Source organism: Chamaea fasciata, unplaced genomic scaffold, assembly GCF_029207755.1.
Source record: "Chamaea fasciata isolate MVZ Bird 193981 ecotype frontalis unplaced genomic scaffold, bChaFas1.0.hap1 SCAF_7, whole genome shotgun sequence".
NCBI lineage: Eukaryota > Metazoa > Chordata > Aves > Passeriformes > Sylviidae > Chamaea > Chamaea fasciata.
The window spans coordinates 27,317,465-27,340,433 of NW_027094092.1; the positions used below are offsets into that span (position 1 = coordinate 27,317,465).

Genomic DNA, 22,969 nt, shown 5'->3' on the forward strand with positions numbered 1-22,969 from the left:
ATAAGAACACCGAATCTCCTGAGAGGCACAAAACACACCACTTCAGTTCATTTTGCTGAGCCAAAGCAAACTTACTGACTTAAAGTATCAAAATAATATGCATGTTACAGTTCTTGGTAATTTATGAGTATTCTGGGTCAGACTTGTGATGTGACTACCTAAACTAATCTGAGGAGTGAATCAGGCACTGTCTTATTTTTGGGTGTATTAACTTGACAATGTCCTTTAATATTTCTGGTGTTAATGGACAAATTACAAGTCTTCATTTATTTGACTATTTCACTGCATTTTGTTTCAACCTGTTACACCACCTGCTTTCCTGTAGGAGACTTTTTGCATGCACATCCCTTTTCCTGGACACAGGGATAGTGGCCTAGGTTGGTTACTGTCACTGGGTTCTTGTCAGGCTGGATGGCAGGTGGATGTCATCCTACCCTATCACCAACCTCTGGCTGGCTGAGGTGGGGAGGGTTGAGTGGAAAAGAAGGATTTGTATTAATGTGACTGCAGATGTATCCTGCCCAGCTTCCAAAATGCTACAGAGTATTACCAGGTGAGTTAATGCCAAGGCCAGTGACAAATTGTTTCACCACAGTATCCTTTCCATAGGCAGTCCTTCAGGCTGTGTCCACTTCACCAGAAGTTGGGCTAAGTGGGAGGGCTTGAGACAGGTGGTTAGAGTCTTTTTCCCCTGCTGACAATTGGTTGGGGTAAATGTTTATCTTTATTCTTGGAGAAAGTTTGGGTGGGTTTTTTGTAGTCTGGAGGAAAAAAAGAAAAATAGCATTAACTGTTGATGTGCTATTTTTTCTAATTAAAGGAAGTAATCTTTTCATAATAAGCTTGAAAGTACTTTGACTGAAAATAGTGCTATAATATAAGAAATTAAAATTTCTTAAAATAAGAAATATCTGACCTTGAAGTTGTAAGTTTGGTTTTGTAAAGGGCTTCCACTGGATGATATTATTGGTTTTGGCTTTTTTAGAGTATTATAAACTGAAAGACACACTCATATTTGTGAAAAGTCAGTTTAAATATGGTAACTGGCTTCCTTGTGATTTAAAACTTAAATGTCTTGTAGGCTTTTTTGGCTCTATAGGCACTAACTGAAGTGACATGTTATTTGGGACATGCACTATAAATTCTGGGTGATCCCAAGTACAGGTTGTTAATCTTTAAAGATGATTGTATGGTGAAAAAAACCTAAGCTTTATAGGGTTGTCTTGTATGTTTTTCATCCTTCTCTTACCTGTTTGTTCCTGACTTGGCTTGAGAACACTACCTTACGTATAGGTGTTGCTCTGATCCTTTTGTTTTGTTTTTCACCTGAAGCATCATCATCATTCCTATAAAATCAGAGTTGGCTGCTGTATGAATAATTAAGAGTGTTACAAACAGAACTATGATTTCAAGTGAACAGGGAAAAAGCAGATAAAACACTTCAAAAAATGGCTTTCCAGGAGCATCTCTGTACCAGTAAAGCAAAGTGAAAATAACTAATAATGCTGCATATATACCACTGATTTTTTTTTTTTTTAGTTGTTCTCAGGTGTAGAAAAACTCATGATAATAATCTCAGTTTTGAGATTGTCCCAAGACTTCCAGCATGATTTCAAAGGTTAAATGATAGTCTATGCTTGTATGTGCATGCCCAAATGCTGGAGAGGAATTGTGTGTATGTAAAAAGAATGGTCCAAATATAAATCTTGAGATGTAACCTCTTTGTTCTAGTGCTAGGACATGTATTTAGGGTTCTGGGGAAAAGCAGAATGGCACACGATACTCCATCACAGCTATGTAATGGAGTATATGATACTATATATACAGCATACTAAAAATAGAAGTAATATTATGGTGCCAAAGTCTAGGCCACCTTCCCCCCCCCACCCCCCCCCCCCCCCCCAAAAAAAAAGGAAGTGCCAGAATAAAGGTTTTCTTAGCAGCCTAAATTCCGCTCCTTTGTCTGGATTACATTATAATTCATCCCAGCAACTGGAAACGGTATCCATTCTCCCGCTGCCCTGCTGCTCTTGTACTTCAGCAGAGAAAATACACAGGGCAGAAGTGCGCTAGTCTTCCCCTCCACCACCTGCTGCGAGTGTGGCTTCTGAATGAGGAGCAAGTACTACAGAAATACAGGTGCAATCCTTGGGAGTGTTTGCTTGCTGCATCCCAGCAGCTTTCTGATGCTAGGTTTTCATGACTGAGGCAGTTTGTGGGTGTTTTCTACAGAAAGTTTGTAAAGCCTCGCACCAAATTCCCCGGAGATGTCAGAACTTCAAGGCCATGGAGGCCTAGAGTCACTCGACCTTATGACTGCTAAATGTCAAGCTCCTCGTTCACTCTCCCCGCTGGAAAGGCTGAAATTGTTCAAATGCTGGAATTTCTGTGGACGCGCCCCCGGCAGCGCCACGCGGGGGCGCCCCCGGGCCGGCCCGCCGGGCCCAGGTGCGCGGGGCGGGAGGAGCCGGACGAGGAGGAGGAAGGGCAAAGAGGCAGGAATATGCCGTGCAGGGTTTTCCGTGACCTCAAACGCCTCACGCCCAGAGGTATTCACCGTACGTAATACACATCGAGTCTTAATTCGGACACACCCGCAGTATCGTATTGTGTGTTTGGGAGTTAACAGATAAATTAAGCAATGGCTGTGTGGCAGAACAGAATTGCATGCACATTGTTCTTAGCAGGTTTCCTTTAAACTATCTTTTTGTTTTTATTAAAGCCTATTCTTTCATAACAAAATACTGTATCTAGGCCAAATTCTGCACTTATGGGTTTAAAGAAGTGCTGGTTCTTTTCAGGTCACGACTCTCGACACTGACATTAGATAGTACCACTTCCTCCTCTGGGTTGACTTTGAGAACAGCATATGAAAATTTGCACAGAAGATCTGAACAGCAACATACATGTTTTAAATGCTCTATATAAGCATAGCCGATGTTTTGCTTTAGTTTACACCACTATAAATGCAGAATAAATCTTACTGCCAGAATAAACTGGATTTGATCGTGACAATGTTGGACAACCTTTTCTCCTGTTGAAGGCGACTTTGGCAGAACCAAGCCTTTAGGTTAGAATTGCGCATTAAAAATGGGAACAGAACCTGACTGGCAGGGATTTTTCTGTTTGTTTTTAACATCTGTAGCCCAAACATTCAGCCTTAAGGAGACTAAGGCTAGGCCCCTGAATCCAATAACTCCGAGAGTTACCTAATACGAAACACTAGACACATATGGAATTTAGGCTATGTGAGTTGAGGCTTACGCAGCTATATTACAGCCCTCTAAAATACTCCAGTCTGCTTTTCCAAGATGTCCTATTGTTATGGGCTCTTAGACTTAGTGACTTGGCATTAGTCATACAATTCTCTGAATCTAGATAATCTCTTTGTAATATCCAAGTCTCAGCAGCTGTTGCTTCCTGAATTATTTTCCAGTCCTGTCCGATACCTGTGTGACTTCTCTTCCCAGGCTTGTTTCAATGAGGTATTTAATAGTATTACTCACCTCTAGCAAATTAATGGTATCAATGATTGTGTACACAAATGTCTTGGTGTTTTGCTGAACTAGGGTCTACTTTTCTTGATACGATTTTTGAAAATGGTATAAGGCTTCCACAACCCTTTAAGCAGATGTTTTGGGATACTTTTGTAATAATTTGACTGGAAACAGAGCTTTGCTGGTGGGTTACAGTATGTGTTGGGGTGTGGAGAGAAAATTGAAAATACAGCAACTTCAAAATGAATGCCTATGGTTCCAGCATTCTGGGTGCTATGCTAACAAGCAGGCTAAACTTGGATGTTCCCAGCACTCCACTTTGGAATAGCTCCCAGCTTTGGAATATAACATGCTTGCATTTGTATCTGGAATACAACTGGGATACTCATGTTCAATAATCAGAAGGAGGGAGTGTGAGTGAGGGAAACAGCTGCATATCTCTGGCACTAGGCTTTGCATACTGACCCTTGTTGTGTAACCTCCATGCTCCAGAAGTTTAAATTCATTTCAGGAGGTTGGCATGTATTTAGCTGGGAAAAGCGTTAGCTACTGAATTATTCCAATTAAATATATAGAGTAAGGAAAACCATTGCTCGTCTGATTATGAGAGTGATCTTAAGCAAAAAGCACTTCTCTCCCATAACAAATGCAAGTACAACTCAAGCTGTTTGTGCTGTCCTTCCCCTTCTCCCAAAGTGGATTTGGCCAATGCCTCTGTCTAGAAGAGTGATGAGAGTGGATAGTCATGATAGCTAGGAGAAATGGTTACTGTGTGGGGAGATAAAAGGTTTTAATAAAAAGAACTTGGTGAAGAACTAGCCAATGGCTTGGAAAGAATAAGAAGCTGCTGCAGCGCCAAAGGGGAGTGGAAAAGATTGCAGGTCAGTTATGCTTGCTATACCATTTCTGAAGTGTCGTAACCTGGGTAATCAATCATAAGGCTTTATTTTGTGGCCGTTGGTTGCACAGGGTTCCTGAAGGCTGGATTCCCACTGCTTGCATTTTGTAGTGAGATGCTGATTTTTGCAGGAGCCAAGCAGGGAGAATCCTCCCAAAGATAATTTGGTAAGCTATTCTGCTTTCTGCAAGCTGGATCATTGCAGCAGCATCTGCTAGGGTATTCTTTGTAGATGTTTTTATTCTATCAGGCTTGTTCTAGTGCTTTTAAATAGTATTTCATAAGGACTTTAGCCATAGACAGCAGATGAGAGGAAACATTTTGCTATGTGTGAGATCAGCAAACCCTTTGGGTTTTGCAAGTGAGTGCAGAATTCAACATATATATAAAACACTGTTCTTAGTAGGTGGATGATCTTTCACACAGCTTTACAAAGTTTTGCCCAGTTTAAAAACTGTAGTGCTTGATCATTCCTGGGCATGACAGGTGCCAAAATATTCTAAGTGCTGTAAGGTTTCCTTTCGTTTCCTTTCGCAGGTTTCTTTGGGTGGTGTGGTGGGTTTTTTGGTTTTTTTTTTTTTTTTTTTTTTTTTTTTTTTTTTTTTTTTTCTGATGCTGAAGATGCTTGTGCCTTCTTTTCTCAAATCTACAGGCTGGCATGCTCCTAGTTGGCTGTTGACCTTTAAAACAAACAAGAAAAGCCCCAGCACAAGCAGGTACTGGAAGAAATAGTGAAGCAGGGAACTTGGGTGTTCTGCACGTGGCACAATTGACCTGATGAAGTCTTGTGTGATGATGATGTTTTTAGACTTGTTCCACTCTCAGCTCTTGGGTAGGAATCCTTTCTGTCCTGTCAGTCTGGGATCTGAAGGTGGGTTAAGTATGTGTCTATGAGTGCTACTTGTAGCACCGTGAGGGAGTGTGTGGTTCGTGGGCGTGCTGGTTAGGAAGCTGGAGCCTTTATAGCCTATCTCGGCTCACTGGAAACTGGCCCATATCAGTAATACACATGAAAGATGAGAATCTGTCCCTATGTCTATATATATATATGCCTGGTAAATCCTGCACTGGGAGTCTTTCTTGCAATGGCACAAGGATTCCACAGGATAGTCTTAGAAACAGCCTCATAAGAATCATCAGTGGGAGCACAAGTCTGGGCCTTGCATCAAGCAGTATGCCATCAGCCTTTTACGTCGCTTGGGATTTCATAATAAACTTTGACAAGTTCTTCTTAGATGCTTTCTGCTGAGGCAGCACACAGTCCCAGTGTGAGCAAAGGCCTGTCAACTCCAGCAAAAGCCCAAGCCAGTAGAAGACTTGACACAAGGGCTTAGATGTGTGAGGAGAGTGGCTAGAGCAAGAGTTGTGTGGCAGAGCTTGCTGTTGGAGATGTGGCTACTGCATTTGAAGAAGGTGTCCTGACAGCAAAGGTGAACCACTTTTGCTTAAAAAACAAGAGGCAAACAAAAATATCCAACAAATAACACACTGCCCATGGCAATGCTGATTTTATGTAAAGGACATTACCAATGTGGTAATCTCTGTTAACAAGTATCAGAAAAATTATTCTGAATTCTGGCCTGAGATCTGTTTGGCTTGGGGAAGTTTACATCAGATTATTTCCACAGGCTCCCATTGGGGAGACTTGGGAGCAAGTAAATCAGGGCTGGCTTCATTGTGACATTGACTACAATAACTGACTCTGATGGGTTCCTGGGAACTTTTTATGTTATACCTGTACTGCATTTCATTCAAATTTTCAGTCATCAGCTTTTAAAGTTGACCTAAACTGGTATTTTAGGCAGGTCAATCTACAGCTTTCTGTTCTTTCTCTCCTTTGCCAAGATGAAGTTCCATGGGAAATGGAAGGGAAATTTTGTGACACTTTTGAAGCTGTTTCTGTTTAGTGGGATTTAAGACCTAGGTAAAATATTTATTTCCCCCATAGCACCATTTGCCTCTGGTGTTTAGCCAATCAATGAAATAAAATGAGCTAGTACCTTCTTATCCCCTCACTAATTCTAAACTGCTGTTTATGTGGATGTTTTTCCAGGGCAACCACCCCATCAGATTTTATTTTTCTTAGTTTAAATTTATACAAAGGGGAAAATATTTTAAGTTACAGATGGTTTCGAAAATAATGGAACAAAATACAAGGAAAAAAAGAAGAATGCAATACCATAATTATTTTGTATTTATATGGAAGAGGGGGTGAAACCATTGAAGGTGTTATTAAAATTACTTTAAACACCCCTTGAAATTAAAAGCATTTCACAAATAATATTGAAGTAAAAAACCCAAAAACATTAGTAGGTGAGATATTTTCATGCTGAATCTAATTTTCCATGTAGTTAAAAAGACTGGTTTTGTTGTTACCTGTATAATTCCTGCATGGGCTACAAAAGCAGCCTACTTATGATAGTGTTTGTTCCAAAGGCTAAAATTCACTCTGTAAACAAGAAAGTTTGACTACTAAAAGAAAACAATTGCAGTCCTCACATTTAAGCTGTGTCCGGACTGCTCACTTCTGCCTACTCTATTAAAAAAGAAATTGCCATAGTGGAGTAAGGAGATAGTCATAGCTAAATACTCGTTCCTTTTTTTTTGAGGTGGTGTCATCAGTAAGGAAGGAAAGATGAAGCAGTTCAAATCAACAGCAGATTCAAACTTAGCACTTTCTTTGGATGAGTGTGGCAGTTTGTTTTTCTCAGGTAGAGTGCTATTCATTATGCTCAATCCAAATGTTAAACCTGTCTTAGAATCATAATTATATTGTGTGCTCAGGGCTTATTAGAGATAAGATTGATTAGCAAGGTATTACATTCTATTTTCTCATCATGGGCAAGAAGAAGTCATGTTGTGCCACCTTTGGGACCACATTTGAGGTTCTTGTTTAAAGGTGGTTAAAACCATAGGTAGACAGTATGTCTGGACTCCATTCTGAGTAGCAAGGAAGAACTTTTGTAGGGGGGGTCAGATCATCTATTGATTGTTCCCTAAACTATACCACCTGCTCCCTTCATGGTTTAAGTCACCTTAGAAACTCACTTTCATCCTTGCACTAGGAGTAAGAGGATGGAGACAGCATTATTTCAGATGAATTAAGGTACCACCTCTGTATCCCATTGGTGGATGTAATATAAAAACATTTTTTCCTACCTTTAATGCAGGAAAGAATGAAATGGACCCCCAAAGGATTCACCTTTTCTTTATTCTTTAATTTTTTTTGTTCTTTTATTTTCCTTGATTTTTTTTTCCTTTTATCTTTCCTTTTTTTTCTTTTTTCCCCCCAGCTAGTTACTCAAGAAGTAAGGCAGACAGACCTGTGTCTCTGAGTTCCAACTCTGTTGGAATTTCACAATAAACTTTGACAAGTTGTTCTTGAGTACTTTCTATCATGTGCTTCTTTATGGAAGTTCAGTTTTGTCCCATCTAAATTTTACCTATGACTTCCCTCAAGGAGAGGGCAACCGTAGTTACTGAATGTGTGTTCTTCAGAGGATGTGTCTGTTTTATTAGATTATTTTTCCTTCTATTACTGTGGTTTTGCAGTGGCTACTGGAAACACTTGTACTCTCCTTGTTCATAACATTATTTGCTATTGTTGGGGAAATTCAAAAACAATGCATGACAAATAATCTTCTGGCAGCCACACTAAATAGATTTTCAGCTGTTTGTTAAACTGGGGGCAGACTTGAGCCAGACTCCAGAAACTTACACAACTTCTGTCTCCCCAAAATTTTAAAAGCTTCAGATTGAGGTCTCCATGGACTTCTTACTAGTAGAAGCAACTCCTCTTTAGTGTTAAAATGTATTTATTTTATCAGAACATCTCATTAAAAAATAAAGGGCTTGAGTCCAGACATCAGCATACAAGTAATTCAGGTGTACTTGATAGAAAACTGAATAGTGCATACTATAAATAAAACTGGGTAACAAAATCAGGCCTGAAATCAAGATAGACTAAAGACATCCAAGAATTGTTGCTATAGTTATAGAGGGAAAAATTTGCTTTTAAAAAGAAGCTAAAAATTTGAGGTCCCTTTCATGAATACTTTTCCCAAAATTGTGAAGAATGAATTGCTGGTGCTAATTTTTACACTGTGTAGCTCCATAGTTATCTTTGTTATGCTGACTATGAATTTTTTTTTGTGATCTGTCTGTAGAAGGCTGGTGTTGAGTCTATAACACTGACACTCTGATATCTTTTCCTCCCCTTTCAGCTAAGGAACTATTGGTAAAGATCAAAGAAAGGAGGAGGAGAGCTGACAAGAAACAGTGTATGAGAGATGCCTGCACAGCTTTAATAAATAAAAAGGGGTTAAGGCTTCAAATCTCTTGCAGGATATCTGTGCATGTGGGGCCCTGTTTTGCTGTAACAAGCTACATTACAGCACACTGTCTTATTTAGACCTATATGAATCTGATACTTGGAATATTAATATATTATGAATAAAAGAAAATTGTAAATCACTGGAAATATCTGAGAATATTAAGCAGTTGTTAATCTACCAGAAGCCACTTCTTTTTCAGCTGTTTTTTATGTTTCCCTCCACACCAAAATTAGATTTGTGGCTTTTAGTGTCGGTGTCTAGTTTGTTTCACTTTCCAATTCACAAGAGTTGAGGAATATATAATAAGAACCTAACTTTCCCTCCCTCCAGAAAACAGCAACTCTACATTGAAACTTAACAAGATAAAAAGGAAAGCAGAAGATAATAAATACAAGGTAAAAATTCTTTCACAGTTTGAAATATTGTCAGCTAAAATAAGGCTTTTCAGGGTATACAGGAGTACTGCTGAGACCTCACAAAAAGTATCAATGTGCTTGTGTTATGTAAATAGTAAAAATGTTTGAAACAGAGGTGGATCAGGAGAGCAGCATTACGATCCATGAGACATGACACTTCTCAATACACTGAGAAGATATGACACTGTGTTTCTTCTACTTGGGTAGAGACAAGCTGCAGTTCTGTATGAGGGGCTGGAGTCGAGGTGGTGGACTCTCTTCTAAAGCCCTGCTCACTCTGACCGTGTAGTTGTGTCATGCTTAGGCCTTGTATTAATGCTATAGATGTCACCCCAACAGATTTGTGTCAAAACTTACCTTCCTCTTTCAAAATTTATGTGTTGGCTGTCCAAACATTTGGCAAGCTCTTGTTAAGAATATGCCCACTTGGCATATTCTTTGAAGAATATGCCCACCTAGGGGGTTTTTAATGCCATATACTTTTAAATTATTTATATTTTCTTGCAGCCTCCTTGCTATGTTTCAGGTGAGTGTAAATAAAAGTAACAGTAGCTAAGTACAAATGTAAAAGTCCTGAAGTTGTGATTTAGTGTATATGTAACTGAGTGAACTGAGTGTGTTTCAGCTTTGTTGGTCCTTCAGGATGTAAAACAATAGTAACATTACTGCTTAGTGACTTACAGTACACTAAAATCAGAAGAGAGATTAACCTAAAATTTAGATCGTAAATGATCTACCAATGATGGACTGGTGTATGTGTGAAAATGGAGGAAACTATGGTTATTAGATTCCTGTAGTGTGGCATGAAATTTTTATTAATATAGGTTTGTGATGTTCCCCCTGCTTGCAAATAGTGGACATGTAAACAAGTTGTGTAGTTCATTACAAGCAAAATGCCAGTCAGTGCTCTGTGCCTTTTATTTCTGCTAAAATGGTAATCTAGCTGTTGTGGGATTCTACATGAAAAACACTGCAGGAAAATTATATGGACATGTGAGCAAAGCCTCATGTCTTTGTTACCGCGGGTGAGACTTCCCACTGCTCTGATATGGCAGCTCTGTCCTTGGGCATCCTGAAGATTCCTCTGAGCAAGGCAGTACTGTTGACTGGTTCTCCTAGCCAGGAACGTGGGATCTGCCTGGGAAGAGGGCTATCAACAATCCAAGGTCATCTGTGCCTGTTCTCACTGTTTGTTGCTTTTGCTGGTAGCTGATAAAGGCCCAACATCTGAATAACAGGAGCAGCCAGGGAAGCATGAGTGGCTTCATCCCTTTTTTCCAATACACTCCCTGCCAAGCTGCACCGAGAACTCTTTGCCTGCAGAGCAGGAATGGGCCTATATATCCAACAAAACAGGACCAGAGGGACTCATTAAACTCCTAAAAATGACCTCAAACTGGGTTTCTTAATTATCTGAAAATGTCACCAGTTTGCATTAGAAAATCTCTGGGCTTTCTAGAGCTCGGCTGGATTTTGGTACCTTCTCTCAGTAACACAAATCTGCCTCCTGTTCTGCAGTCCTAGGCTATTTTTTTCTTACGTGTGAAGCAAAATCATTATTATCCCACAAGCGAATATTGCCCATCCTACAGTAAGTACTCAAGTGTTTGCCATTAAGCAAATACCACGGCAACAAGAAAAGTCGAACCAGAAATCCTCATAGTAGCCAGATGGGGTGTAGGTTGCTAGTCCGTGGTCGCCAGTTCAGGTGCACGCTGTGCCGTTTGTTTCTTTGCAGCACACTCATCAACTGTGTGCTTGTGACAAGGCGGCAGTTTGTGGTTAGCTTTTCCTGTGAGCAGTGAGAGTAATGAGCAGGAAGGTCTGACATTGCATTCAGTGTCACCTGGACCACTACAATATTAAATAATATAATGTAATATGATAATGGAAACGTTCTTAAAGATTACTTCCCAGAACTGTTTTGGGATAGATCTCAGCATCTTGGCAACTCTCCAGCTGACAGAAAGCTTATTTCTCCTAAGCAGTGCCTGTAACCAAATGGCTTAGATTGCTTTGATGGAAGAGATGCTTCCCTCGAGGGATATACGCCTGGCACAGTACCTAAGTTGACCTAGTAGCTAGAATAGGCAGTGTTTTGGAAAGAGGGATCCTAGACAGATCTTAAATTTTAACTTTTTGCAAACTTCTGATGAATTCTTAATGAATGGGAAACCGCTGCATTACACTTGTGTACCTGTTCTCACTGTGAGTAACAATTATTCTTTCTGTTCTCCATTCCTCTTCCTTTTATCTTTTGCCCCAGTATTGGAAAGTTTTATAGTTGAGCAAGAGAGATTTTGTTTGTCTTTACTTTTCCAAGTTCAGCCCAGGAAGATTGCTATATCTACTTCTGTTAACATCTCTCAAACATCACTACTTCCATTCTTTTATTAATTGTTGTGAATGAAATTGTTTTTCTAGTTTCCTCACTCTTACTGCTTTGACAGTAGTGTGTTATAATTGTCTTTAGTTGAGTTTCTTCTGGATGCATAAAAGCAAAGAATGGGGATGCAGACTTGTTTTTGGTGGTGCTTGTTTGTGTTTTTTAGAGGGATAGAGGGTACCTGAAGGGAGACGAGACCTTTGAGAGTGGGAGAAAAGTATGAGATGACAAAGCTGACATTACTATCAGACAAGGAGAAAACTTCTTTGCTTGATTCTGCTCTTGTTGGCATCTAATTTACACTGGAGCAATTTTGTGAACTTCAGTGAGTTTACTTTTGAGAGTGAGATCAGGATCTGAGAGTTGAGATTAGGTTTGACACCTCTTAAATCACTTGGGTCATGTTCCATAATTCATTCTCAAGCTCCTTTAATTAGCTGCAGGTAAACCCAGGCTTCCTGGAGTTCGCTGCTTCCCCAGGAATGGGCTCTGCCTGCACCCTACCGCGCTCCGGGGTCCAGCCTCCGGCTCCTGTCGCATCGCTGGGCTGCGTGTCCGGTGAAACGCAGGTCAGGGCTGTCCCCGCCGCGGCTCCCTGTGCCGGACGGAGACGGGGGCCCGGCTCCCGGCGCACCAGAAGTTGCTCTGTGGGAGAGACGAGCGGGGCTGTGTAGGGCCGGGCGGGCGGTCCGGCCGCCGCGCGTTATGTAAGGGCGCAGGGGCTGCGGGCCGGGATGACTGACAGGGAGAGGGAAATTCCTGGGGGAGGGGGAGCGGTGCTGCCTGAGCCGCTGCCAGAACGGGCGGCTCACGGAGACCTGCCGAGGAGCGCGGCTGTGCAGAAAGGGAAGCAGCGCGGGAGGGACGCTGCCGGGCAGCGTGCGAAGCGAGCGGGCGGCGCGGGCTCGTTCCCCCGGCGGGGCACGCCGCCTGGGAAACAGAGCGGGGCAGCGGCGGCGGTGCGAGGGGACGAGAAGCGAGCCCGCCTTCCACTCTCCCGGCGCGGCACGTTCGAGCTGGGGCCGGAGCGCGGCGGGGAAGTGCGGCGCTGGAGCCCAGGTTGCCCCCCGGTCGCGGCGGCGGCCCCGGCGGCGGCGCTGCCCCTTTAAGACCTGCTCGCCGCCAGTTCCAGGGAGAGGGAGTGACCTCTGGGCTTTGACAGCTCCCCTAATAACTAGCAGCGCCCCGGCCCCGCCCCCGCCGCGCCATTGGCCGCCGGGCCGGTATGCCGCGCTGCCATTGGCTGGCCGCTTCCCCTGAGCGAACCTTTAGAACTCCGAGACACAATATTCTGTTACATTGTAGCAAAATGGCGACTGTCATTCACAACCCCCTGAAAGCGTAAGTAGGAATCAAAAATGTACATATTCCGCGTGGTTTAAATATGAAAAAAGGCGCCTTTCCGGCGCCGGCTGCCAGCCGGAGCTGGGTGCCGGCAGCCTCCCGGCGGGTCCCTCCTCCCGCCCTCTTTTCTGCCCCAGCGACTCCCTCGTTTTTTTGTGCAACACATCGCCGCGGCTCGCGCCGAAATTAACGAGGAAAAAATTTTTGGGTTAATTGGCGCCCGGGCGGGGGGCGGCGGGCCGGGGAGCGGCGGCGGGGAGCCCGCCCGGCATTGCCGGCGCTCAGCGCGGCGTCGGCGGCGGCCGCGTCCCGCGGGGGTGCGCGCACTTGACAGCGTCCTGCCCCTGCTGCCCCGGCGGGCTGGCCCCGCCACCGCGCTCGGCGGGGCACGGACCGACCCGCGGGGGCGCTCGGTGCGCGGTGCATCCGCGCTCCCACCGCGGCTCGGAGTTGCCTCCGCAAATCTTTGGGGAGTTGGGATGTCTTGACGAAGCAACCCCACTCGCTTCTCGGCTGGGCGGTCGGAAAGCGGGGCAGCGGGGGCTCTGCCGGTGCGCCTCGGCGCTCTTGCAGGAGAGGGAGCGAAGAGGAGAGGCAAGAAAGCCCACTTGGGTGAAATGAATGACTCGGGACTGCCGATCGCTCATTTTGGGCAGGAAGTCCGAAGATCTGTTTTGCATATGACAGGCTTTCGCTTTTCAAAGTGGCGAAGAGAGTTGATTGTGTTTCCATCTTGAGAGCGGGCGCAAGCCGCCAAGGACTGCACGGATGGGGTCTGACCCCAGTTTGAGAGAGGGAGGGGTCAGGTACTTCTGCTGCGGAGGTATTCCGGTGTTCCCGGTCTGGAAATAAGGCTGTTTTCTGAGGGGCACCGCGGGAGCCGGTTGTCGTCTTCTGGATCGCGTCCTTTATTTTCCTTGTGGTCTGCAGCGCACGCCGCTAATCCCCGAAGGCATTAGGGAGAGTGGGATTTGGCACCGTATGTGGGGAGCGGAGCTGCCTTAACCTTTTTCAAACGACTTCCCTGCTAACGGGGGCAGCGCTTTTGCTAGTAAAGCAGGGAAGCAGAGTACCTGGCGGTGACGCTTCGCTTGCACTTTCTGGCTGCGCTGAGTGGGTGTTTTTATACCTTTGAGTTTTGTGAGATGAAATTAGGGCTGCGAGTTTTTTTCTTTCTCTTTTTTTTTTCTTTTTTTTTTTTTTTTCCTGACTCAAATCTCTCCGGCTGGAGTTAGAAAAACACTTGAAGGTTTTTTCCAGGGATTTCTGCCGCTGTCTCTCTGCGATCCGGAGGGAAAAGAAAGCCTCGAGCTGGGAAGGGGTGCTGACATGTTTACCAGCTCTTCTGCTCCGTCCTGGCAGAAAAACCTTTGCTTTCATTTACTCGCCTTCTCGGAGATGAAAGTCCGCGGGGAGAGGGGAGCACAGTTGCAGGGGGTTAATCAAAGAAGTCCGAATGTCCTCATGGGTGGGTGGCGAGGGACTGAACGCTCTCTGAAAACCGCGCGGCAGAGGCAGCGTGCCCCCCCTTTGCTTTGACGCTTGTGCAGGCGACAGCGATTTCTCCCCGTGCCCCTCCCGGCCGCAGGCGCTGCCCGGGCGCTGGCGGCTCACCCCGGGGCCGTACTGCCCGGCTTTGCACCTGGGCACGGAGCACCGCGGATGTGTGTATGCGCCGTTCGCGCCTACTGCCGGTAGTGGGGAAGCCCGGGCTCGCCTGGATCGGCGGCTGGGAGGCGGGGAGCTCCCGGGAGCGGCCACGGGAGCACGGCTGGCAGCCCCGGCCCCCGCCCCGCCGGCGGACGGGACCTTGCCGCCTTCCCTCGCACTTGGCGGCACCGTGGGCTCCCGGCGGTCGCGGCGGATCCTGCCGAAGGGCTGCTGGTGCCGAAATGAATCGGGGCCCGATCCCGCTGCTGCTAAAGTCGGGGAGGACAGGATGAGGCCATTTATAATTAGCTCCCTTCTCCTCCCCTCGCCCCTGGGGGGTGTGAGAGGAGGAAACAATAGACATCAAGTGCTGGGTTCGCTTTTCTCTGTGTGCCTTTTAAAGTACTAAGGCTATGTGGAGGAAGCAGAATTGGTACTGGCTGTCTGACACCATCAGTAATTTTGTTGACAACTTGTTTAATAAAACATTTTATAATTTTCACTTATTCTTTAAAGTTGCTGATCGGGAAACAATACACATGTAAATAAATTATGCATGGGATAAATTAGGACAAAAGCAGTAGGACACATAATAGGGAAGGGATACAGTGCACAGTGTTTTATCCTCATGTGTCCTTCCTGACAATGAACGGGAGCTGAATGACATTTGCATTTCCTCTGTCTGCGTTTTGATTGTATCTCAGAACCCACAAACGCCCCCTACAGAAACCGGCCACACAAAGGTTTTGCTCCGAAATGGGGGACAATGTAGGGACTGAGAAATCCGGGCACAGGTATCAAGCAGCTCCTTGTGTGTGCTTGTGCGTTTAAGACTGTCCAATATTCAGTTTGTCTTGGACACACATGTGGCCTTGTTCATGCTAGACTAGTCTCTCTGAATAATGTATTCCCGTACCTGTGCATCTGTGGGAATGCATTTCATAGAATAGCTCGGTGCATGGAGCCCCTTATTAATGATTGGTTTCTCCCTGTTCAGCTTGCCTCTTTCTCTGTCCAGCACTCTCTTATCACTTTCTGGTTCTCTTTTGGTGCTTCCATGCCTTTGCTCGTCTCCCCTTCACTTCCTCTGGTAAACCAGTTAACCTGACATGACTGCCTGTTATTGCTGCCGTTTATTAGCTTGTTGTTTACCAACATGGTGCTACAGATAGAAATATCTGAGATCTAAGTTTAACAGATCTGCAAGGTAAAGGTGGCAGGTGTTGGGACAAGCACACGCTTCTTCATCTGTAGAAATTGTGATATTCTGACAGCTTTGATGGGACAGAAGTGGATTCAAAGTGCTGAATTTGTTGTTGTTGGGTTTTTTCCCCACTAGTTTGTGTATGTATCTCCATATTTTTTGTTTCCATCTTCTTCTTCTTTGGATATTTTAATATGAAGACATTTGAATGGTGCAGTAGAAGAAACAAATACATTTTTAAAGTATTCTGAATTACTTCAAATGTCAGTCAGAAATCTCAATGGACTTTGTAAACATTAATTAATTAAACCTCTCAATGCCCCTGTGAAGAAAGGATTATTGCCTTTGTTTTATGGATGGCTAAACTAGGACAAAGTGGTTCAGAATTTCTCTAAAAGATCAAGACTAGAATGCAGGCATTCAACTTCAAGTTTTATCATTTAGTCCCATTTCCTCCATCTCTGCCTTATTAGTGATGTGCATATGGTACCATAATACACTTAATGTAATTAAGATCTTGTAATTTACACAGTCTTGTCTAGAAGCAGAGCTGGTTTCCTTCCACCCCTCCTCTGTCTTTACTCCCACAAATGACTTTTATTTCAGGTTGTCAATTAAACACACTAAGTGGAACATAGGTTAGGTTGCTGCCATTTCAGCATGTGAGATCCCCCATGCTGTATAGCGCTCTGCCTGGACACTCACCAGAGGGCTGTTGCCTCCCAGCCATTCAGCAGTGCTTGTGCTCTCCCTTTTGCTCAGGACAACCTCTGGGACAAAAGAAGCTAACTCAGGCTCAGCTGCTAGGCTAGCTCACTTCTATGCTGACTGCATTGCTGGATAATTTTGACGTGCTTGAGGACACTTATTCTCTGCCAGGTGTTTGGGGAGCAGATCATCACATATTTGCATGCACTGTGCTAGAGCTGATCTACCAGGCCTGTTCTGTCTCTGCATTCCCACTGCAAACACACAGCAGCAGTTGGGTTTTCAATTGCTGTACCTTCTCAGATAAAATTGCCTTGACAGCCAACTCCGACCTTTGGGCTGCCAAATGACCCTCCTTGTGATGATGAATTCTGTGTCATGAGGCACCTGTGAAGAAGTGGTCTGTGTTTTCCTCCCTGTTTCACGTTGGCAAGAAACCAGTGTGGGTCTTGGGGTCTTGTATGGCAGTAGTATTTCATTAGTGGTTACTCTGGCTTGAACTCAGGCTGGGGACTCTTAACTGGAAGGTCCTGTATCCCATTACACATCCCTGAAACAGCACTGTGTCCTGATTAAGTGCTGATGAAGACCGATTTTTTTTTTTTTTTTTTGTTGTGAATGTTGTTGCATAAGCATCTGGTTGCTGATTTTTAATATTAAAGTGAAAGTATAATGTACAGTGTTGCTTTCAGCAGGTGGAAGCAATAAAACAGACAGACAGTTAGGTTGCCAGTGTTTACAAGTGATGTGGAGGTGATTTTAATGTGGCCTCACAAAAGGGAATTTTCTTCTGCTTGAGAGAACAGAGTTTGTTGGGCACATTAAACCATGTACCAAAATCTTTACAGCAATTCCATTGTGGCTCTGATGTTACTTAAAAACATAAATGAGCCCCAATGTGACACACCTCAAGACAAAACTGTTGTCCACATGAAAACTGTATTTTCAACTATCTCAGCAGCAGCTTTCAGAGTAAACAGGATGAATGTTACTGTGTTTACACAGGAAAATATAAGCATAAAACCGAAGTCATTGGGAGGCAGAAAAGGCAAGAAGACCTGAGGATACACTGGTTTTGAATATGAGTGACTCTGATAAAGGGCATGTTGCTTGTTACAGTGTTATGTCTGATTCCACCTCTCACTTATGCATGATTAGTTGTTGCAATGCTTTTGTAATTTTATTTTGTTGGTCTTTCAGTCTTTCACAGTCTGTCTAGTTGTGTGGATGGATGGAGGTTGTATCTCAAAATTGCCACTGAAGAAAAAGTTTTTAAAACATATTATTTCTGGCGTGTGAAAGCAATATTGAACTGTCTGGGTTGTCCTACAGAGATCCAAAAGTATGAGTTTTTTGGAGGGTGTTATAATTTCAAGGTAAGCACATGTCCAGTGGGCTGGATGCATGATACCCATTAGATAGGATTCACAGTGTCTGAGTGGGAATACTTTACACAGAAGTCAGGTACACAAAGCAAAGTGGGGATCTGTGTCAGTCTGAGTCATGGGGAAGGTAATGTGGCTCATCTTTGTGGAGCCTAATGAAAATTGATTTCCTTCTCTGCTTTCCTAAAACTGGAAGCGTGGTATTTGAAGGTTGCTCTCAAGAGCAGACTTTGTCCATCTTGTGTGTCTTTCTTCTGCAGCTCATGACAGTTGGCTGTACCTCTTCTGTCCTGAAATGAGGCAGTCCAAAGCCCCCACTGGCTGTGAATAAACCTTTTTTTAGCACTGTAATTTGCCAAATCTGGAATTTTCTCACTCTGATTTGTCTTTCATGTCAAAGCTGAATTTCTTTGCTCAGTAGATCAATTTTACAATCTTGGTATTTATTCTGGGCTCATCACTGTGTTGTCTGTATGTGATGTTGCCTTGAGCAAGAACCATTCCAGTATTGTTTATCCCCGAGGACTTGTAGGAGTGGAATGAATCTGTTCCGGGAGTTGATGTTTTTTTCCCTTGGAGAGACCAACCTCTGATCTGAGGTTTCCCTCTCTGGGGTGACATACTCCCATGTGCAGACAAGCAGTACCAAGGCAAAGTTGCTTGAGGCCTGTTCTGAGGGCTTCATTAGGACTGTGCTGCTCTTCTAGCTTTGCCTGGCAATTTTGCCTGGGATGCAGAGACTGAGGAGTGTTAATCACTTCCTTAGTGCAAGTCTCAGTTTTTGCATGGGTCTGTTTCTTAAAAGGAAAGTTATCCACACAATCTAAAAGGAATCCTACTTTAAGAATACTTTCCTTTTTTAAAACAAAAAATTTCAGATGGTAGTGCTTCTTTATTTCAAATTTCTCTACAATTTGTGGAACCAACCCATATATGCTGGACAAGTGCATGAGAAGCAGAAAGTGGTTTTCTTCTTTCTTATTTCAAACAAAAGAAGAGAGCTGCACAATGTGTTTTTACTGTCCAAACTGTGTAACATGTAACACAAATGCACACGTAACACAAATATTGTAAGTGAATGATTGAATACTGAAAATTTTAAATCCTTATTTTTCTTTATTAGGTTAAATTATTTAAAGCGGGATAGTTTTTTAAAAAATTGTTATATATGGTTTATTTCCCAGCAGAGCATATTTTAACCACAGATTCCCAGCAGATATCTCAGAAAAGAATAATGCAGTGTCTCAACAGCTGCTGGCAAATATCCTTCTCACACCACCATCCTCTCCAACAGGGGAATAGCAGGAGTATGTCAGCATGTATGTCTCAGTTTTCAGGTTACCTGCCTGAGCCGGGTGCAGTCAGAGAGTTACGATTCCAGCAGCATGGAAGGTTTTACTGGCACTCCAGCCTGGTCTGAGTGGAGGCTTCACAGGGAGCCAGTGGAGCAGCAAGAGCAGGGGAGGGACAGGTACTGATGAGTGTGCACTAGGTGGCTGTGATCAGCAGTGTGTGCTTGCCAAATCCTGATGCATTAATTTCATGTTCTGCTGAGCTGTAACTGGGACAGAGTCTTCTGCTCAGGTGTGGATGGGGACACTGACTACATCAGTGTTCTTCTGGCGAGAAAGGCTGGAAGTCTTTCTACTGAGCAACTTTCTACTTGCTTTCTGACAACTTTCATAAATGAATATAAAATTCCAACTGTAACGTATATAAGATTTTAGGATGCAAAAGAAAGGAACTCTGTGTAACTTATAGTTTCTCTCCCTTGTTTTTGCTCAGATTCCTGCTTGTGGTACAAGATACAAAGCCTTTGTTAAGACATTGTGCAAAATTTTCTACCAACACATGGTTTAATGCTTTCTGCCTTTTCATTCTCAAAAATCTAGATAGGTTGGATACTGCAAAGAAAATCAGTTGCAGAGCAGTGAAACAAGGGCACGTCCTGAGTTGGTTAATTTCAGCCTGCCCTACTGCATCATCTGGCAGGGCTGATTTGATCTGATCAGATGTGGGCATGCTACTTCTGCCAAAATGCAAAGTACAGTGCTTATGCTGCTTTTATGCTTTGAGTTGGCTTCATGAGAGCCACAGGAAGATAGACTATGGCTGTTGGAACAAAATTCCCTCTTGAAAATGTTTTGGGCGCTTTTCATGTTTTGGAAGAGTAAGTGAACACCAGTTCAGTGCTTCGTGTCACAGGGCTGTGAAGTTTTTGGTGTGCTTCTAGGACCTTTGGAATTTCCAGTAGTCCTTTGGATCTACAACCTAACATGGCTAGTCAAAGAGTTGGGAGATAAGTCAAAATGACTGGAGTTATACCCCAGATAATTCGCTATCCAGTGGACACTGTGAAAAAGAAACTTATTGTGGAGACACAAAGTTAGCATTATTTCTTCAAGAGAAAAGTTGTGTCTATATTTTCATTCCACTTCCATTTCAAGAACAGTTTTGAAGAAAGTAATCCATGGATTTTTAACTATTCAAGTATTTAGGTCTCAATATTGTTTCCTGAAAGACTGTGTTTGGTCAATGATGGGGACAAATACATTTTATGTTTATGATTGCTTTAAAACCTGTGCAGTTTGAATAAAGAATAATGGAAACAGTGGTTCATAAAGCTAACTTACTGCTAAACTCCTTTGGTGGTCATCGTGTGCGAGGCTGCTCTCCTGAGTGTTCAGAAAACTCACTACCCAGTGTCCAATATCAGAAATCATATGAACCCACTTGTATCTACAAAGCTTACCCTGATTGCTTTTGCTTTTTTTTTTTTCTGAACAGCTAAAAGCTGCTTTGAAGACTGTGGGTTTTTGTGTTGTCTATGGATTGTTTATCCTCGAAGTTTTTAGTTCATTAACAAATACCTATTGATGTGAAATGTGGATTAAATTAGGATCACAATTTTAATTCAGAGATTAGTACTTTTTATAGCGAGGGTAGTACACATTAGGAGGCATGTGAGATGTGATGGGTGGGGGTTGGTGATGGGAACTTCTACTGCTTCGTCATTTCTGACTGATCCTTTAATTTTTAGGATGTGCTTCCTCAAAAACGATGTTTCTGTTGACGTTGGTGATGTTACCCTTCAGTGATCTAATGGCACGTGGATGAAAGTGATGTTAATATCTCCACAGGCAGGATGGGGCCCCAAAGGCTTCTCTCTTCTCCTGTTCTGATACAAGTGAATGGAAACTCAGTCAAGTTACTGGTGTTATGTTGGTGGGAAACAGGCATTCCTGAGGTTGAAATCTAAGAGTTGTGTTGGTGGGGGAAATACATTGAAAACTCTTCACCAGATCCGATTTGTTTTTGTCAGTAGCCTCAGCTAAATGTTTTATCTTCTCCTTGCTTTCCCCTGCCTCCCAACCTCTTTCCCCCACTGACCTCTATGAGTGCAGTCCTGGCTGCTGATTTATCAGGGCAGGCTGGCTCAGCACTGTGTGGAGATTTCTTTTAATTAACTCTCTTCGTTTTGCCAACCTTCAGGGAGCAGCAACCCTTTAATGGTTATAATACTTTATCTGGATTTATATCCACCTTATGTGTTTGTTGCTCTACTTCCTCACATGCTCTTCCTGAGTCATTTCCCAAAATGAAAGGTTTGTTTCAGGTCCCTAATACAGGATGAGGAAGAGAGGCTGCAATGGCTTCTGGACTGGAAGGATGGACTCTCTATGATCTACCTGAATGTTTTGGAGGCGGATGGGGATTATGAGGTGATGCATTTTGGGGCTGTCTTGGAGCAAGACTCATTTCAGTGACTTGCCTCTATGCACTGGGAGAGGCAGCTTTGTTTTGTGGTTGCAGCATGGCAGATGAGTGCCTACTAAATTAAATCTGCCCCCTGACTTGTTGTATGACTTAGATAAGTAATGAACTCATTGCTACAGTCAAGTTTAACTCTAGTGACTTCTCAGGCTGACTGGCCTGAATGTTGCTAAAATGTAGTTAACTTCTTATGTATAAATACAGATCTAAAGGAGAATCTCTCTTTACCTGCAGAAGTCTAACTTGGCCTTCTGTGAGTAGCTCTACCAAGTGAAATTTCTTCAAACTGAGCAGAAAGCAGCTACATAAAATTTCTTCCACCTGGAATTTCCTCTTTGCATATTCTGCAATGAGGATTTCAGGAGATTTGAGCATGAAAGAATTAGAAAAAGTATGTTATTTGTAATGTAAAGTATGTGTCACATTTGTGCCCAAAAAATGCTATATAATCATGCTTTAATTAAGCATCACAGTCCCTTTTGTGGTGTAATTTCCTCCATTCTTCCGTGGGAAGAATGGCATGCACTGTCTGACTTGGTGATGGTCACACTAGTCACACCATCAACCATTGACTCAACATTGCTTTTCTTTTGGTGTTGAGCGTAAGAGTGATGTATTGAAGGTGAGTGGGAATCCTTCTTTGTTAGCACTTTCATGACCAAACTGAAGAGTGGAAAAGTGAGTTAAGACTGTCTGCCTGGTTCTGATGGAAGAAGTTCACCAAAAATTATTGTTATATCATCCTTAATGGCAGTGATTTATGCCCAGAGCTGGTAAAGGCATTTTTGGGATGCAAAGACTTTAGCATGGAAATGAACCAAGTGGTAACTACTTTTACATTTCAAAAGATAAACATAAATGCTGTGCACCAGTCTGTTCTGTGAGAAGAGTGTTACGTGCCTGCTTGTAAATATGTGTATTTAAAGTGTATTTAAAGCCCCTTTAATGTATTAAATTAATGTAATGGAAAGCCCCCTTAAAGTGTATTTAAAGCCCCCATTGTTAAAATGGCAGAGAAAATTAAGAAGTTCCCAGATCTAGTACTCTCTTACTGAGGAAAAAGAGATACCAGCTGAAAGGAATACAGTCATGGGTGCTACTTATCAAAACGTTGGCAACACATCACCGCGTAAGATCATGTGTCATCTGGTCTGTGGTTTGTGTTTGTATCTTTCCTATCTTCTCCTGCAGTTAGCTTTACTTTTTTTTTTTTTAAATAATTGTTTGAATTTATATTTTTATATGTTTTTGGTGTGATTCCACAGTAACTAACTCCTGGCATTCTCATCTGACCAGACTGCAAACATATCTGGTCCGGGTACTCATTCTGCTGAGTAGATCTGAAAGTAAATTCGCTTCTCCCCTATCATTAA

General features: G+C 43.2%; 1 protein-coding gene across 6 annotated transcripts in view; it reads left to right on the forward strand.

The window, feature by feature from the left end:
* The window catches only part of DPF3 (double PHD fingers 3), a 178,998-nt gene that overhangs the window by 11,152 nt on the left and 144,877 nt on the right, over positions 1-22,969 (forward strand). For 2 of the 6 annotated variants that reach the window (XR_010721901.1, XM_066188178.1), the window contains exon 1: positions 12,757-12,872. The exons of 1 other annotated variant lie outside the window; for it this stretch is intronic. Coding sequence is in view for 2 of the 5 variants with exons in the window: in XM_066188178.1 (XP_066044275.1) it covers positions 12,757-12,872 (116 nt within the window). In the remaining 3 variants the exon portion in view is untranslated. Of the gene's footprint in view, positions 1-12,756; positions 12,873-22,969 lie in introns of those variants that run through there. 3 more of the 6 variants (XM_066188180.1, XM_066188181.1, XM_066188177.1) reach the window with 2 other exon arrangements.